The following is an 18,077-nucleotide window of genomic DNA, read 5'->3' on the forward strand; positions in this document are numbered from 1 at the left end:
CTACGCATCGCGAGGCTTGAAGTGAAGAAATGGTCCGCTGTCGATTTCTTAGTGTGTGATGCTCGTTATGTCGAAATGTGACGCTTGATAGACTTGGACTTACTCCTTGGACCCTGTGATGTGATCGGCCAGTGGAAACTCTCCGGGCAGGCCCCAGCCCTTCAATGTCTTGTTCTCATCGGCAATAAAAAAGTCGAGCGTGAACATTGCATATGCAATGGTCAAGTTGAGCTCTATCAGGGCCATTCCTCTGCCGACGCAGCTGCGCGTACCAACAGAAAAGGGGCAAAAGGCCGTTCGAGCAACTTCGGGGCTTATCCCCATAGCACCGGCTTCGCCGGGCAGCCAGCGCTCGGGTCGGTACTCGAAGGGCGCCGGGAAGTACCGGGGATTGTGATGAATGGCATAGATTGGCACACCAGCCTGCATGCCCGCGGGTAGCGTCTGGCCGTCGACAGTGGCGCCGCCGGCCTGTACTTCGCGATACAATGATGATCCTGCCGGCGGAGACATACGCAGGGCTTCGTCAATGCACGCTCGAAGATATGTGAGCTTGCTCAACTTTGGTCCAGTCTGAATCTCGTCTGCAGTAGCAAAGGCAGAGCGAACATCATCCCGGAGTCGTTTGTAGGCGTGAGGCGTGCTGGCAAGGTAGAAGAAGACGGCGGCTAACGCCGTCGAAGACGTGTCGGCTCCTGCGACACTCAGCGTGGTGCTCTCGGCCAGGATCTCCTTGGATGTCAGTCCATCGCCGCTGACGGGGTCACGCGCCGACGTGAGGGCCGAAACAACTGTGCGCGCCTTGACGTCGAATTCTGCCTTCATGACACGCTTGACAAGGCCACCGACAAAGTAAAGAAATTGGTTGCGCGCCTCTATGGCCTTGGGGAACAGCCACCGATCGACCCGGCCAATCTGGCGGAGGAAGGGGCTCTGCAACAAGACGCTGACGCGGACGTTGGACTGCTCAATGGCGTTTGGTATGCGTCGATTGGTCGGTGACCCGAGCAGATCGTAGCGGATGCCGAAGACAACGTCGCCCATGATGTCAAACGTCAGCCAGTTGAACCAGTTGGACATGTTGCAAGGCGGTGTCCAGCCATGCTCTCGGCCCTGGGTCGATCGCTGTGGCTGCTGGACTGGGCCCTCTGCCTGAGCGGTCACCAATGCGAAGCACTTCTTGATGTGCGCCATCAGCGTTGGCTCATGAGACCGAAGGGCGGCATCCGACAAGCCCTGCGAGACGATGCGACGCCGGCGAGCATGCTCTTGCGTGTTTATCATGGTCAACGTGTTCGCCGCGCCATGGCGGAGGACGCGGTAGTTTGGGCTCTTTTGGAAATTCACGGTCCCCGAGTATATGTCCTTGAGTGCACCAGCTGTGTTGATGTTGAGCTTGTCTGGCGCGTACCGAACGTATGGTCCTGCACTTGGTGTCAGCCATGCTGTGCATACTTGGCCCTTTGAAGATGCAGACCATAGCGTTCGTGTTGCCTCCACATATCGACGTGAATATCACCCTTCCAGGCATGATAGGCCGCGTAAAAGTCCGTCACTCTGGCCAAGAATGGCCCAGGGTATTTGGAGAGCGGGTGAAAGTACAGACGCCGGATGCATAGAGCCACGACCTGTGAGCAGCGTCAACATGTCTCTACCTCTGGGCCGGAAGTTGGGGGCCGCCTACTAGAATGACACCCAGCATCAGCGATATAGATGCCAGCCGGAGAATGGCAGACATTGCCAGGACCATCGTCTTCATCATCTTGGACGTAGAAGCAACGGGAGTAGGGCAGACTTGCAGTCAAGGTTAGGCTTGGATATTCTCGACGGCGCAAATCAATGCCTTTTGAGGTGCCTTGGTTGGAGAGAGGCTGCAGGTGGTTGGCCGTCCACTTCCGGGCCATGCTCCGAGGCGGACCACATGCATAACTATTAACGGCCGTCCCGAGTAGTCGGCTGACGGGATGCATGTCGCGTGGTGAGCCTCAACCTGGGTGGGGGGCTGGGGGCCAACTGCAGCTGTTCCCCAAATATGCAAAGGGCTTTTGCTCGTTGCAACCCCCCTGGATGCATTCCCAGGGATGCCCTTTGCCTTCGGGGAGTTCTACATCCGCCCGGCACGGCGGCACAGGCCCTGCAGGGGGCAGAGGCGAGGACCCTGCTGCGAGGATCTTCCTGCCCCTAGTTTATTTGAATCTGTCGTTACAGCATCCAACGTGTCCCATACCTTCCATCTCCCAGAGAAAGCGACTGCAAGAGAGTTTGAACCATGAGGCTGCACCAGGCCACTTCCGACGCCGACGTGCCATCTCGGAGAGACGACCAAGTCGCCCGCACACTTCTCATAGAGCTTCTGGCTCATCAGTTTTGTTTCCCCGTGCAATGGATCGACACCCAACACTTGATACTGGGCTCCAGGCCAACAGAGCGCATCGTCGAGATGGGGCCCGGCAACACTCTTGTCAACATGGCCAAGCGAACAATAGCACGCGAGTACGCGCCGCGAGATACTGCCCAAAACGTCTCGCGACAGTTGCTGAGCTTCCAGCACAACCTTGACAAGATATGCTACGACCAAAAGCTGGAATCGCCCGAGATTGAGCCCACGACTGTGGCAGCGACTCCTGCGCCTGCAGACCCTGTGGCCGCTGCCCCCCTTCAGTCCTCGGCCGCTCCGCTGTTTGCTGCTGCTCCAGTTGAAATCCAAGACAAGCCGGCCAGTGCCATCGAGGTTGCCTCGACCATCATCTGTGTTGGCTTGAAGAAGCCGCTAGATGGAATCGACCTGGCCAAGTCGATCAAGGCGCTTTCTGGAGGCCGCTCGACGGTGCAAAACGAGATCATCGGAGACCTTGCGGCTGAATTCGGTGCAATACCAGAGGCCGCAGAGGACATGCCCATTGACCAGCTCTGCTCCATCTTACAAGAGACGTTTCTTGGAAAGCTGGGCGCAAAGTCGTTATCCTTGATCGACAAAATGATGTCGCAAAAGTCCCCTGGAACATTTCAGGATGCTGGCATCCGAAAACACCTGAGGCAGCGATGGGGCTTCGGGCCTGGCCGCCAAGACACCATCTTGCTCTGGGCGGTGACCTCGCAACCACAGTCTAGGCTCCAGAATGAAGACGACACCAAGGCCTTTGTCAACGGCATTGTACACAGGTATACCAACAAGACAGGTCTTGTTCTGCCTGATGTATCAGGCTCGACGGCCCCCGCTGCGGCACAAGTAACCGTCAGCGCCGAAGCCCTTGAGTTTCTGGAAGATAGGCACAAGACCGTCTTGGAGGAGCAGCTCGGGCTCTATGCAAAGCTGCTCGGACTCGATCTCCACGCTCCCGAGGCTGCGCATGCGGCTCTTGGCCAGCGCATATCAGAGCTGCAAGGCCGGTTGGACGAGTGGAACGCCGAACACGGGGAAGCCTACGCATCTGGCTTGCAGGCCATCTTCACGCCGCTCAAGGCTCGCGTCTACGACTCATGGTGGAACTGGGCAATGCAAGATCTCCTGGAACTCGTCTCGATGGCGGCTTCTGCTCATACGGGCGACCCGGACCCGGCCTTTGACCGCTTGAGACGTAATGTGCTGCAAAAAACCCATCCAAGGCTACTATCGACAATGCGGCATTGCGCTGCCACGACCCTGAATAACAGTGTCGCCAAAGTGCTACGCGAGCTACTACCGGAATGCGAGGCGTCCATGGACAAGAAACCAGTGGTTTACCGGGGCATCCAGTCTATGGCCCCCGTGACCATCGTCGAAAGGTCTGGCAAGGTCGTGTATAGCGAGAGGCCGAGATCAACGCCTCGAGGCGCGCTTGACAATGATGACCAACTGCTCAGACTCGGCCGCAAAAGCATCCATGGTTGGGACTACAGTCATGGGCTTTCGTCCGTATTGCACCGTGTCCTGGCCGGTGCCAGAACGACAGGGATCTCCTTGTGCGAATGCAATGTGCTCGTAACAGGGGCGGGGGCAGGCTCGATTGGCTGCGAACTCGTCTCCAAACTGCTCGCGGCTGGTGCCCACGTCGTCGTCACCAGCAGTTCCTACTCACCCAAAGTCACCCGCTTCTACCAGAGCCTGTTTGCTGAGCACGGTAGCAAGGGCTCCAAGCTCGTGCTGGTTCCTTTCAACCAAGGAAGCGTCCGTGATATCGAGGCTTTGTTGCAGTACATATACGACCAAGACGGTCTAGGTATGGATCTCGACTACGTGGTTCCTTTCGCCGCCATCTCGGAGAACGGGCGAGCCTTGGACAACATCGACTCACGCAGTGAGCTTGCTCACCGCATCATGCTCACAAACACCATACGCTTGATGGGGAAAATAAAGCAGCAGAAACAAGCCCGCGGAATTACTATGCGACCAGCCCAGGTGATTCTTCCCCTGTCGCCCAATCACGGAACTTTCGGCAGCGACGGTCTCTACGCAGAGTCAAAGCTCGGCCTTGAAGCACTCTTTGAAAAGTTTCACTCAGAAGACTGGGCCGAGTACCTGCTCGTGTGTGGTGCGCTCATAGGCTGGACGCGAGGAACTGCGTTGATGTGTGATAACGACATGGTGTCCGAGGGCATTGAAGAAATGGGCGTGCGGACGTACACTCAGGATGAGATGGCGCTCCATGTCATGGCATTGATGGACCCAGCCATCGTCACCTTGTGTACTGATGAGCCGCTGCTTGCTGACTTGAGCGGTGGCATGGCTCGTGTTGCCGATTTGAAACATGTCACCATGGGAATACGAGACTCCATCAACCAACTGAGCGAGGAGAGGCGCGCAACGACACAAGAGGCCGAGTTCGTCGGCTGTCGGATGAACCTTGAAGCCCAGCTTGAACCTCAAGCCGATCTGGAGCTCAAATTTCCAGGTCTGCCTGACTGGAATACCGACATCATGCCGCTCGCTGGACAACTACAAGGCATGGTTGATCTTGATCGCGTCGTCGTCGTCACGGGCTTTGGAGAAGTTGGGCCGTGGGGCAACTCGCGAATCCGATGGGACATGGAGTTGAACGGGTCCCTGTCGTTAGAGTCGTGTATCGAGCTGGCGTGGACCATGGGCTTGATCAAGTCACACTCGGGCACCATCGACGGACAAGCGTATTCCGGTTGGATTGACAAAGAGACGGGCAAGCCCATCCCCGACCGGGCGATTCGGGACAAGTACGAGAGTCATATGCTCAAACATTCCGGAATTCGCTATGCGGAGCCCAAGCAAAACTCGCCGTCTTGGAAGGGTCTGGAAGCACTCCATGAAGTCGAGATTTCGAGAGACCACGACCCCGTCGAGGTCAGCAACGAAACCGCAATCCAACTCAAGGCAGCTCATGGCGACAATCTGCATATTGAGGCGACACAAGATACTGGCCGGTCCAGGATCGTGCTCAAAAAGGGGGCAAAAATCATGATACCCAAGCTCCTCAACACCCAACACACAGTCGCTGGACAGGTCCCTTTGGGCTGGAACCCGAGTACTTACGGGATCCCCGAAGATATCATCGCTCAGGTCGACCCGGTGACACTGTATGCATTAGTCGCTGCTGCCGAAGCCTTTCTGACTGCAGGAATCTCGGATCCGTATGAGCTTTACGACTATTTACACATGAGTGACGTGGCGAATTGCGTCGGCTCGGGCTTTGGAGGCATATCTAGCATGCGCAACATGTTCAAGGAGCGATTTCGAGACCGACCGGCGGCAAGTGACACGCTTGCCGAGTCTTTCATCAGCTCCGGCAGTGCCTGGATCAACATGTTGCTCCTGTCAGCTGCCGGCGCCAACAAGACACCTGTTGGGGCGTGTGCCACTGCCCTCGAGTCTTTGGACACGGCCTTTGACTTGATCCAGGCGGGTAAAGCCAAGGTCTGCTTGGTGGGCGGCTTCGACGACATGCTCAAGGAGATTTCGAACGAGTTTGCCAACCTCAGGGCGACAGTCGACGCAGACGAGGATGCCGCAAGAGGCCGAGAACCGGCAGAGATGAGTCGGCCCGCAACCTCAACACGCGACGGCTTCGTCGAGTCAGAAGGTGCAGGAGTTCAAATTGTTACATCGGCGAGCGTTGCCCTCCAGATGGGCCTGCCTATTCATTGCGTCGTTGCATTGACGCGCACAGCCATGGATAAAGCCGGTCGATCCATTCCTGCCCCTGGCCGGGGACTCATAGGCGCAGCCGCCCAGAAGCAGGCCAAGTATGACTCGCCGCTGATGAGCATGGCGTACCGTAGGCGGGCACTGAGACTAAGAATGCAGCAAGCCGCCGAGATGCGCGAGCTGCACCTGTCATACATGGATGACGACATTGCTCAGCTGAAGAGGCAGGGTTACGTTTTCGACGACGGCGAGTATCGCCAACAGCGCCTGGCCAGTATCGAGAACGACGCCAAGCGAGACCACAAGGAGTCTCTCAATTTATATGGCAATCAGTTTTGGTACCACGACAGCCGCATTTCACCGATTCGTGGGGCCCTTGCCGTCTGGGGGCTGACGGTAGATGACATCGACGTCGTTTCCTTTCATGGCACATCGACGAAAGCAAATGAGAGAAACGAAGCAGCCGTAATCAACGAGCAATTCAAACATCTTGGTCGCAAGAAGGGCAATGTCGTGCCCGTCGTGTGTCAAAAGTCGCTTACCGGCCACCCCAAGGGAGCTGCTGGAGCTTGGATGCTAGACGGCTGCATGCAGCTTATGCACGATGAACGGATTCCGGGCAATCGCAACGCCGATAACATCGAGGCCGCGTTGCAAGAATACGATTACCTCGTGTTTCCCAACAAGCCCATCAACAAGACGGAGATCAGGGCCTTTATGACGCAATCATTTGGCTTTGGCCAGAAAGGCGCCCTGGCTATCGGGGTGAATCCCAAGTATCTCTACGCGACAATGCAGCAGCATGAGTTTGCGGCATATAGGCAGAAACTCGGGTTGCGCCAAAGAAGGGCGACCCGGGACTTCCAGAAGCGTCTATTCAACAATAGTGTGTTTCAAGCAAAGGAGAAGACTCCCTACGCAGCAGGCGAGGCCGTCCGGACTCTTCTGGATCCAGAGGCAAGGTTTGTATCCTAGTTTATTCATTCTAGAGGACAGGTGTGTCTTGGAGACTCTCGCGAAGGGTTGGCATGGTCACATTAGATAGTAAACACGAATAAGCGGGCCTTGCATCTCTCCAGACCGTGTCATCAGCCAATTCCTGGCTCTTACCAGTTCCGTCTTTGCTTAATCTCGGGCCGATAAATATCGACACATTAGGACCATGACTGTTACACCATCCCACCAGCACGGATCGGCCAACTTTCGCAGATAGACGGAGGCCAAATGAGGGTTTACATCCGTGACTGCAACTGACATGTACAGTAGCCAGGCAGGACAGTATATCACTACAGCGACCCCTACAGTGTCCGCATCGTGATTGGGCGAGCATCGGAAGGATCTGTCCGGCTACTGCAGAAACCGCAATCGTGTGCGTTCGGCCACCTCCATGCGTAAGCGGCATGACCTGACCAGTTGACCACCATCTACAGATGGTCGCTAAATAGCGCACATGTATAGACTTGCATGTGAATCTCCATCTCCATCTTACACACTAGGCAAGGGTCACTGAAGGATGAAGGAGTCGGCGTCGCAACGCTGCGCTATATACGGAGTATATCGACCAACTATTATTGGTCCCCGGATATCTCGTATCGTGCGGTGTTTCGAAAGCTTCTACGCAAAACCTACCCTATACTAGCCTATTTTCTCAAAATAGAAATATTAAGAACTTATTACCAACGTCTTCCGGTCCTATCTTACGTCAAGTACTTTTTCTTCATATAAGACCTAAGCTGGATATAGAAACCGCGTGCTGAGATAAGAGCAGAGCTCATTGCATACACACATGCTCCCATTTACACAGAAACCCTGCTGATAACACGATGGGTTGTATGGATTAGGAATGCTCACGCTTACATGTGCCCACCCTACCCCCGCCCCGCCCCTGGTCCCCGGCCCCCGGCGCGGGGCCGAAGTGGTGGGGAAGGCCTCAAGTTCCGACATTCCAAAGTTCCTCCCCGGACGTCGATTGGCTGAAGGCGTCCATACTCCCTTTGGCCTGTAAGCTTCTAGAAGCTAGGCCAGCCTTGTTAGTACATCCACCATCATATCCGTTGTGGGCGTCTATTCCACCCTGATCTTGCCCCTGCCTTGGACCTACGGTTCCAGGTTGTGTATATCAGCCAGTATTGGCTTTCCGTGCAGCTTGTGTATGCCTTTGTTGACCAACCGAAAAGTCTGCTGATTATACCATTGTATCGGGGTCCCGCTCTTTCCAAACCACTTTACTGGGACATTGACACACAGCTGGCTCCCAGACCAGCCTTGATGACCGTCAACATGTACGCAGGAGCGTCCAGGCCGTCAACAAAATCGGAAACGGCTTCGTTGGCAGAGCAAACGGCAAAGGCCTACGCCGTCTTTGGCGGCCAGGGCAACACGACGGATTATTTCGGAGAGCTCCGGACTCTATTCAGGACGTATACACGCTTTGTTGAGCCTCTTTTCATCACGGCGGAACAGGCTTTGCACAATCTGCTGGCCGACACCTCTGCTACCCGGCGGAGACAATTCCACCAAGGCCTGGCGATTCTAACATGGCTTCGCCGGCCCGAAACGACGCCAGAACTAAGTTATCTCCTCTCGGCGCCAGTCAGCTTTCCCTTGATCGGCCTCATCCAGTTTTCAAACTATGCAGTCGTCTGTCGCTGTCGGGAGAAGTCGCCCGGAGAGGCCGCACATCAACTGCTCGGCATGGCCGGACACAGTCAAGGAATCGTCGTTGCCGCAGCCCTGGCGACGGTGACGACGTGGAAAAGCTTCGATACTGCTCTTGTCAAAGCATTGACCGTGTTGTTCCATGTCGGATCTGCTGCGCAGGAGGCAACTCCGCACGTCAGCGTTCCACCAGTCATTTCAAAAGAAGCAATGTGCAACGGCGAGGGCTACCCTTCATCAATGCTGAATGTCGTCGGCTGCCGTCTTGACATGCTCAAGGAATACATGAACGAGGTGAACAAGAACCTACAAATGCATCAACGCGTCTTCATAGGCCTCATCAACGGCCAGACCAACTATGTCGTCTCGGGGCCAGTGCTCTCGCTTTGCGCTCTCGCGTCGATGCTACGTCGGGTCAAGGCGGCTTCTGACGCAGACCAATCCAATATTGCCTTCTCGTCGCGCAAGCCCGAGTTTTCGCAGCGATTCCTGCCGGTCGAGGCACCTTTCCATACGGCGCATCTTAAAGATGCGGCGACCCGGGCCCTCGGAGAGCTTTGCACACTACATCTCGCTGCATCCGAGCTCATGTTGCCCGTCTATCACAGTCGCCACGGAGGAGACCTCAGGAGCAGCGGTGCGAGAGACGTCGTCCCTGCCTTGGTGCGAATGATTCTTTGCGAGTTGGACGATTGGACGCTGTCAACCGCCTTTGGTGACGCCACTCATGTTCTTGATTTTGGCCCAGGCGGTCTTTCTGGAGTAGGTCCGTTACTGTACCGCAACAAAGAAGGGTCCGGAGTCAGAGTCATCTTGGCAGGCCTGGAAGAAGGCGGCTCCGTCGAGTTCGGCTACCGAGCAGAAGCTTTCGCCAGCAAGGCAACCTTTGACGAGACCTGGGCCCAAAAGTACTCGCCGAGCCTCGTCCAATCGACAATGGGCACTATCAAGATGGATAACCGCATGGCTCAACTTTTGGGTTTTCCGCCTGTAATGGTGGCAGGCATGACTCCGACTACTGCAGCGTGGGAATTCGTGAGCGTCATTATGAACTCGGGTTACCACGTTGAACTGGCCGCCGGCGGTCTCCACAGCGTCGAGCAGCTGACAAGCGCAATCACGAGTCTTGTCCAGGCGACGCCGGTTGGCAGAGGAGTATGCGTCAACGTCATCTATGCCAATCCCAGGCAAGTTCGATGGCAGATACCGCTGTTGCAGAGACTACGTTCTCAGGGTGTGCCTATCGACGGACTCACGTTTGGCGCAGGAGTTCCGTCGATTGACGTTGCCAAAGAGTACATGGAGCTCGGATTCCGCTACCTATCGTTCAAACCAGGCTCGGTAAATGCCATCAACCAAGTCATCGCCATTGCGCAACTGGATCAGAGCTACCCCATATTGATGCAATGGACTGGCGGTCGCGGTGGGGGTCACCATTCCTACGAAGACTTCCACGAACCCATACTGAAGCTTTATGGACGCATCAGGCGATGCCCCAACATTGTATTGTTGGCCGGAAGTGGATTCGGCGGAGCAAAGGATAGCTATCCATACCTATCAGGCACGTGGTCAGCGCCGTTTGGCCGTCCTCGAATGCCATTCGATGGCATCCTTCTTGGAAGCCGCGTCATGGTCGCCAAAGAGGCCAAGACGAGTCGAGGCTGCAAAGAAGCCATTGTGACCGCGCTTGGTGTCCAAGACGAATCCTCCTGGGAGCAGAGCTACACTCGTCCCGTAGGGGGGATTGTCACTGTCAAGAGCGAGATGGGCGAACCAATTCATAAAGTCGCAACCCGAGGTGTACTACTGTGGAAGGAAATGGACGACAAGATCTTCAGTCTGGTCGACAAGTCCAAGAGACGCGAAAAGCTCCGAGAATTGAAGCCATACATTATCCAGAGACTGAATGACGATTTCCAAAAAGTCTGGTTCGGGCGCGATGACCTTGGAAACGTGGTAGATCTCGACGACATGACCTATGCCGAAGTACTCCGACGGCTCGTCCAACTGCTCTACGTCCCCAAGGAATCACGGTGGATCGACTCGAGCTACATTCAACTGGCGGCAGACTTTGTAAGGCGCATGTACAGCCGCCTGCTTCGGACCATTCCGCCACTCGAAGCCAACTTTGGCTTACACAACCCCTTACTGGCGGTGCCAGAAATTCTCTCCCGCTGTCCCAAGGCGGAAAAACAAGTCATCAGCTACAGCGACGGGCGATACTTTCTGCTGCTGTGTAAACGCCAGGGCCAGAAGCCGCCCACCTTTTTGCCAGATATGGACGATGACTTTGAATATTGGTTCAAAAAGGACTCCCTCTGGCAATCCGAAGACTTGGCTGCGGTTGTGGGTGAGGATGCCGGCCGGACGTGCATCCTGCAGGGCCCCGTAGCAGCAAAGTACTCGACACGAGTCGATGAGCCAGTTGGCGAAATCCTCGACTCGATTAACCGCGCTCATGTCGCGGCTGTTCTCAAAGACCGCTATGGCGACGATGCTAGCCAAGTCCCACCGGAACTGTCGAGCTCGACCGGTCCGTGGAATGCTTCCTTGACCCCTTCTCATTGCCTTGTCCACAAACAAGGCAAAAGGGCGCACTTTCACATCGCCAGCTCCATCGAGAGTGGCCACTGTCCCGATACTGACCAATGGCTGAGAGCGCTTGCTGGACGTCCTGGTACCTGGCTCTACGCCTTGCTTACCGCAAAGCACGTCTCGCAAGGATTCAGGCTCGTCGCCAATCCCGTTCGCAGAGCGCTTTCGCCTGCCTTGGGCATGCACGTCGAGGTCACGGAGGCCAACGACCCTGAAGATTTGGCCATGGCTGTTTTCCACCCGGAGACGGAGAGTACAGCGTCTTGTCTCTCAAGGTACTCCATGCTAATACGCAAGAAGAGAGACATCCTTGTGACGTTCTATTGCAATGAGACTGCCGAACAAGTCACCCTGCCGCTGACATTCAAATTCACCTACCATCCGGATATGCCACTGCATCCAATCCATGAGATCATGGAGGGCCGTAAAGATAGACTACGCACTTTCTACTACCGGTTATGGTTTGGCCCAGAGAGGGATCCTCGCCCTTGCTCTCCGCAGCGGATCCGCAACGACGAACGACGCCCTTTGCGTCCATGTGATGGCAGCGTCACGAGTCTGGAGCCCAAGCCGTCAATCCCCTCTGTTGCTGGTGACGCGCTTGAATCCCACCGCAAAGATTCCACCTCATGTCCGGATTTCCATTTGAATACAGCCAGCCCCGGAGACTGGAAATTCAGAGGACGCGGGCTCACAATCTCTTCGTCTGCAATAGAAGCCTTTCGGAACGGCATCGAACCGGCACACAACGCAATGTCGTCATGGGCAGACAGGAACACAGCCCCGCTTGACTTTGCGATAGTGGTGGCATGGGAAGCCATGATGAAAGCCATCTTACCGAGCGCCATCGACGGAGACTTGCTGAACCTAGTCCACCTATCAAACAAGTTCAGAGTCCTCAATGATGGCGCTCCGTTGTGCGACGGAGACGATACCGACACGACGGCACATGTTGTGGCGATCCGTAATGAAGCACCCGGACGCGTGGTCGAGGTTGGTGCTATTGTCGAAAGGCGAGGCACTCCGGTAGTGGAATTAGTCTCCGAGTTTCTCTTCCGAGGCAGCTACACTGACTTTGGCGTATGCTTTGAAAAAAAGACTGAGCCCAAAATGTGCATTTCTCTGGACAGCCCGGCCAAGATTGCCGTCCTGGCGAGCAAAGAGTGGATCCGGTTTGTTGAGCCCAAGATGGACCTCCTTGGCCTCACCATCATCTTCGAGCTCAAGAGCCTCAACCGTCTCGGACCAGACTCGGGCTATCGCAGCGTTCAGACGATTGGTCAGGTCTACAGCGAGCATGCAGTCACGAAGTCGCGCCACGTGGTGGCGACTGTGAACTGCCAGTGCGGCAAGACGGCCAACAACCCGGTCATGGACTATCTGAAGCGCCACGCGTCTCCTGTCGACGTGCTTCATGGCTTGAATCACCCGCAGCCGCTTGGCGAACGGGGCTGGCTCCGACTAACTATGCCGGCAACCAATGACGCTTACGCTCGCGCATCTCGAGACTTGAATCCCATCCATACGTCACGACCGTTGGCCAAATACGCCGACCTGCCAGGCACAATCACCCACGGCATGTTTACGAGTGCCGCCGTCCGGCAACTGGTAGAGAAGGCCGCCGGGGCCAGCGAAAAGGTCCGTATGCGGTCCTACAGAGCCTCGTTCGTTGACATGGTCCTTCCGGGTGATGTCCTGGAAGTCAGCGTCAGCCACGTAGCCATGAAGAACGGTCTGCGCGTGCTGTCGTTTGAGGCTGTCAACGCGAGCACGGGGGACAAGGTACTCGTCGGCGAGGCAGAAGTCGACCAGCTGCTTTCGGCATACGTCTTCACGGGGCAAGGGAGTCAAACGCCGGGCATGGGCATGGATCTTTGCGCGACTTGTCACGTTGCCCGAGGGGTCTGGGATGCCGCCGACAAGTTCTACTCGGAAACGTACGGTAAGTCGCTCGTCATTCATCGGTCTGCTATCGAGGTATATGCTAACGAGCGCCCAGGGTTCCGCATCAGCGACATTGTCAAGCACAACCCGAAGCAGCTGACCATCTACTTTGGTGGCAGACGTGGCCGCAAGGTCCGGCAGAACTACATGGACATGACGGTTGAGTGCCATGGCCAGTCACAGCCATTGTTCAAGTCGATAACGCCGACAACGGCCAAACACACATTCCAGCATAGCGCGGGCTTGCTCTTTAGCACCGAGTTTGCACAGCCGGCCCTCAGCGTCTTGGGGCATGCGCAGTTCCTCCACCTCAAGGCCAAGGGCCTCGTCGACCCAAGTGCCCTCTTTGCCGGCCACTCGCTGGGCGAATACACGGCCCTGAGCACCATCGGGTCCATAATGCCGTTTGAAAAAGTTCTTTCTGTCGTCTTCTACCGTGGCCTGACAATGCAGTCCGCCGTGGCCCGCGACGCCCATGGCCGCTCCAACTTTTCGCTCATGGCGGTTGATCCGGGTCGTGTTAGTCGAAGCATGGCCACCGAGTCCCTGCAGGCCCTCGTTGCCGCCGTCGCCGCTACTACCGGCGGTTTGCTCGAGGTGGTCAACTACAATGTCGCCGGGCAGCAGTACGTCGTGGCCGGGACGCTCGCTTCGCTCGACTGCTTAACACACGTCGCCAATCACATGGCCAGTCACCCAGCCGACTTTGAGGCAAACTATGCTGCCAACATCCAGAATCTCGTTGCCGCCTGCGCAGCACAGGCGACCAAGAAGCCGTTGCCTATACGGCTCGAGCGCGGCATCGCCACCATCCCGCTCGAGGGCATCGACGTGCCCTTTCACAGCAGTTTCCTGCTTTCCATGATGCCGGCGTTCCGGCGCGTGCTGCAGCGATACATTACACCAGAGGCAATTGATGCCCGGCGGCTCGTAGACAAGTATGTGAGCAATGTGACGGGCAAGACGTTTGATATTTCGTATGGAGCGGTGCAGGAGGCGTATGAGCGGACGGGCAGCGAGGTGTTGAGGGATTTGTTGAAGGAATTGGAAGAGAGCCATGGTTGAGCAGAAGGTTCAGCATGATTCGAGCGTGCTTATGATTTATTGCATACATGTAGAAGCCATCTTGAAACACTCTTGACCGCCCTCGGCGCAACTTGTTCTTCAACGGCCATCGCGCTTCAAGCATTTTATGCAGTATTTGTGCCATCCGGGAACGTTATCTCATATCGCCAGCCATGCTTGTCCTCCACCTGGCCCCTGATGACCGCCGTGATGGCGGCCGCCAGCTCCACCGCCGTCGGACCGGGCTCGCCAGCCGGGCAGTAGTCGAACTTGTCGCCCGTGCTTTCCCTCACAATGGCTGCAATCGGAAGCACACTCGCTGCAGCCGCTGTTAGTACGGATAGAAAAGAGAACGGGGCACAACTGACCTGCAGTCCCTACGGCCAAGACCTCACTGAACTGCCCCAGCTCGGCATATTTGACTGCCCTCCGCTCGACCTTGTACCCGATGCCCCTCGCCAGAAGCAGCAGACTGTCGCTCGTCACGCTATCTATGATCTGAGCGCTGTCCGGCACCACAAGGGTGCCCTTGTCGCCCTCGCTCCCGCCCTTTAAGACGCCAACAAAGCCGCTTGTGCTAAACTCCTCGACCTCGCTCTGCGTTGCACTGTCCAGATGCAGTGTAATGTAGAAGCCCTTGGCGCGCGCCTCCTGGCTATGCCTGATGACGGGCGCGTAATTGCCGCCGACTTTGGCGTGGCCTGTACCCCGCGTAGCTGCGCGGTCAAAGACATCGAGCACCAGGCATGGCACCGGCCGCACGCCGTGGTATGTCGTCGCAGGCTGCACGTAGACGGCCAAGGTACAAGTCGTCGACGGCTCGAGCGCCAACTGCGGTCCCGAGGCGAAGAGGACGGGCCGCAAGTAGAGAATAGCAGAAGACGAGGCCGGGCCGACAAACTCGGCGTTGGCGCGGACGGCCAGGGCGATGCTACCGAGGAAAATGTCTTCGGGCACCGCGGGTAGCGACACGGCTGCGGCCGATTGCACCAGGCGGCGGTGGTGCAAGGTTGGGCGGAAGACGGTGATGGTGTCGTCGGCGGTGCGGGTGGCCTTGAGGCCCTCGTAGGCCTGCATGCCGTAGTTGAGGGCCGGAGAGAGGCCATGGACACGTATATAAGCGTCTTTGACGAGCACAGGCGCCGTCCATTGGTTGTCGTGGGAAGACCAAGTGGTTTCGACATGGCCGTTTACAATGTCGGCGACAGTCAGGTCAAGACTGGCCCAGTCTATGTCGGGGAGCGGTGCAGGTGGAGGCATCGTGACTGGACTCGTAGGCTGCTGCTCTAACCTTGAATCGTTTGATGCTGAATGACTTGGAATTGAACGGACTTCTATATATAGCTTGGTAAATGTTCGATATACCAACGTTTTGCTTCCCCATGCTCAAAATCCTTCCAGATTATATTGTAGGAGAAGCCGTAAGCTTACCCCTCCAGCGTCACTACGTCGAAAAGCAGGGCGGTGGCATGCCTAAGCCGGGGTTCGGCGTCAGATACTCCCCAAGTCCCTATAGGTCAAAAGTTCCCTTCCTCTAGCACGCCATGCTTCGCAGAGGTTGAAAGCCCGGCCATTCACCCACTTTCGGCAGCCTGTCTAACATAGGTTGGTCCCCCGTGCTGACTTAGTAGGGCATCTATTACAGGGTACTCCGGATGTTTAAAAGTATAAACGTCCTGGCCCTAAATAAAGTATGTTGGCTTGGCGCAGGATGCTATATGTGTCGGATTATCTTTGATATGATTTACGCTTTATGTAACGGATCGGCCCAACGGGGGATGCAGGGGTAGCCGCCCTGCCGCCGTTAGCACGGGAACGCCGTGCAACCCTTTCACTATGGCAAAATGATACAAGGTTGAACTAATTAGTCGTTCGTTAGTTCAATCGGCTTCGTATATAAAGGAGGCGACAGGTTGGCCGGAGCCAGCCTGTTACAATTTAAACTGGCTAGTTTAAATAGCAAGCTTACGTAAGACTACTACTCTAGATTCCGCCTTGATTGGCTTTTCTAAGAGCCCTTCACGGTTTAAAATAGTCGTGTCGTGTTGCTTAGGTCAACTTCGTTATCTTGTGCTTCATGCCACACTGCCTCTGCAGTAAGGAGGCCAGGAGCATGACCACCGCTTTTACCCTCCTGCGCCAAGACTCCTATAAGTAGAAACTAAGTAAATGACTACTTTAACAGCAGTTTAATCAATTTTATCATGTAAGCTTCTCTATAAATAAATAACGCAACGGTTATTAGAAGCTAAAGCGGTTTATGACTCTAACTGTAGGAATGTATCTATCTAGTGGTGTGACCAACCATGGTTGGCACGTGACCCGTACGGTCACGTGTGCGGCTGAGGGCAGCGTGCCCCCTTTCTCCACGCTGGCCTCTGCCTCCTTAGATAGAGAATCAAGACGAATACAACATCAGGTTAACCCTAGTACCGTCTCATTGCAGCAGCTGCCGCAGGTGCCTACCCACACTGATCAGTGACCGGCCCACGCCCGTCACAGACAGCTAAGTAGAAGAGACAAATTCCTCAACCTTCGAAGGTGCTATAGTCCGCGTCACTTTACTGTGGCCCTGAGTAGCGCTCAGAAGAAGGTTATTTGTGCTAAGAACAAGGAATCTCCCGCTGGTTTGCCCAGCCGCGCGAGAGTCCTTCCAACTGTTGATTACGATCGCCCGCTAGTTTGCCTAGCCGTGAGCACCGGAATCGACAGGCGACCACATCGCAAACAACTAGTAAGAACGTTCGACCCTTGACGTTAAGTAGCAAGATCCCCGTCAGTTCAGTCTGGCCGCGAACGACCTACTTAGTACGCGACGCTCGACCTCCTATTAGCGACAACTCGTATACGAAGAGACCAATACGAACCCCACATCGTCTCATTCATTTGATCACGATAGCCCTGACCGCCCGAGCTATGTCCCCAGAAGCCCAGCTCGAAGAAATATGCGACCAGATGCAGGCACTAGACATCCAAGCATCCGCATTCCGACAAATTAATATCGACCTTTGGGACAACGATATCACACACGACGAAAAGGACAAGATCGCAGTAACGACATATGTGGCAAAGTTCATATTCATCGTTCAATCTGGCAGTGATCAAGGATACGACCTCCTTGGTTACTTCCAACAGCATTTTGAAGAATGGACCGAAGACACATGGGACCGCGCCCGAATGAATACAAGAGAGCCCTCAGGAAACTACTAAGGAAAAGAGGTATCTACACAGGTTCACAAAGGGGAAATTCGCAACACAATTTCTCATATTACAAACTATCGAGAACCCACAAACCTGGCCAGAGCAGGAGTTTACGGAGATGGTGTTTGATGAGAGGACTGCTGCCTTCAGGAGGCAGACAGCATTACTAGGATCAAATGCTTCCACTAATCCCCATCCGTCTCAACCTCCTTCACCATCAGTTACGCCCTTAGCAGCACCTCATCAAGGTCTTAACGAACCACAACCTATTAAGACCCTAACGAGCCCTCCTAACGCACCTACTCCTGCTCCGACTATCCAAGATAAACCTGCTCGACCTCTCTTACTATTCATCCGACTTCCTACCGCTTCCAGAACCCCGATCTCGTCCAACCCGTCACCAACCCCATCCCCGAACACTTATCCGGCCCTGCAACCTTTGGAGAATACATGAAACTCCCCCCGGATAACATCCCGAACGCTATCGTCGATAGCGACATCCAGCAGAAGTTTATGAAGA

At 55.5% G+C, this 18,077-nt stretch overlaps 4 protein-coding genes across 4 annotated transcripts; 2 read left to right on the forward strand and 2 right to left on the reverse strand.

Annotated features, from left to right (window-relative positions):
• Positions 1-1,762, reverse strand: HRG_04219 (cytochrome p450 domain-containing protein; the record flags this gene model as incomplete). Its single annotated transcript, XM_044862690.1, has 6 exons — positions 1-37; positions 104-732; positions 802-1,113; positions 1,165-1,424; positions 1,478-1,628; positions 1,685-1,762. The coding sequence occupies 6 exons, from the start codon at positions 1,760-1,762 to the stop codon at positions 1-3; spliced, it is 1,467 nt and encodes a 488-aa protein (XP_044721304.1).
• Positions 1,763-2,269: 507 nt separating this feature from the next.
• On the forward strand, positions 2,270-7,069 carry HRG_04220 (fatty acid synthase subunit alpha; the record flags this gene model as incomplete). Its single annotated transcript, XM_044862691.1, has 1 exon — positions 2,270-7,069. One exon carries the CDS (start codon positions 2,270-2,272, stop codon positions 7,067-7,069), a length of 4,800 nt encoding a protein of 1,599 aa, XP_044721305.1.
• Positions 7,070-8,374: 1,305 nt separating this feature from the next.
• HRG_04221 (acyl transferase domain-containing protein) lies at positions 8,375-14,356 on the forward strand (the record flags this gene model as incomplete). Its single annotated transcript, XM_044862692.1, has 3 exons — positions 8,375-10,093; positions 10,139-13,289; positions 13,347-14,356. 3 exons carry the CDS (start codon positions 8,375-8,377, stop codon positions 14,354-14,356), a joined length of 5,880 nt encoding a protein of 1,959 aa, XP_044721306.1.
• Positions 14,357-14,481: 125 nt separating this feature from the next.
• On the reverse strand, positions 14,482-15,616 carry HRG_04222 (amino-transferase class IV domain-containing protein; the record flags this gene model as incomplete). Its single annotated transcript, XM_044862693.1, has 2 exons — positions 14,482-14,675; positions 14,725-15,616. The coding sequence occupies 2 exons, from the start codon at positions 15,614-15,616 to the stop codon at positions 14,482-14,484; spliced, it is 1,086 nt and encodes a 361-aa protein (XP_044721307.1).
• Between the last annotated feature and the right edge of the window lie 2,461 nt (positions 15,617-18,077).

Source organism: Hirsutella rhossiliensis (genome assembly GCF_020360975.1).
Source record: "Hirsutella rhossiliensis strain HR02 chromosome Unknown scaffold00004, whole genome shotgun sequence".
Taxonomy (NCBI): domain Eukaryota; kingdom Fungi; phylum Ascomycota; class Sordariomycetes; order Hypocreales; family Ophiocordycipitaceae; genus Hirsutella; species Hirsutella rhossiliensis.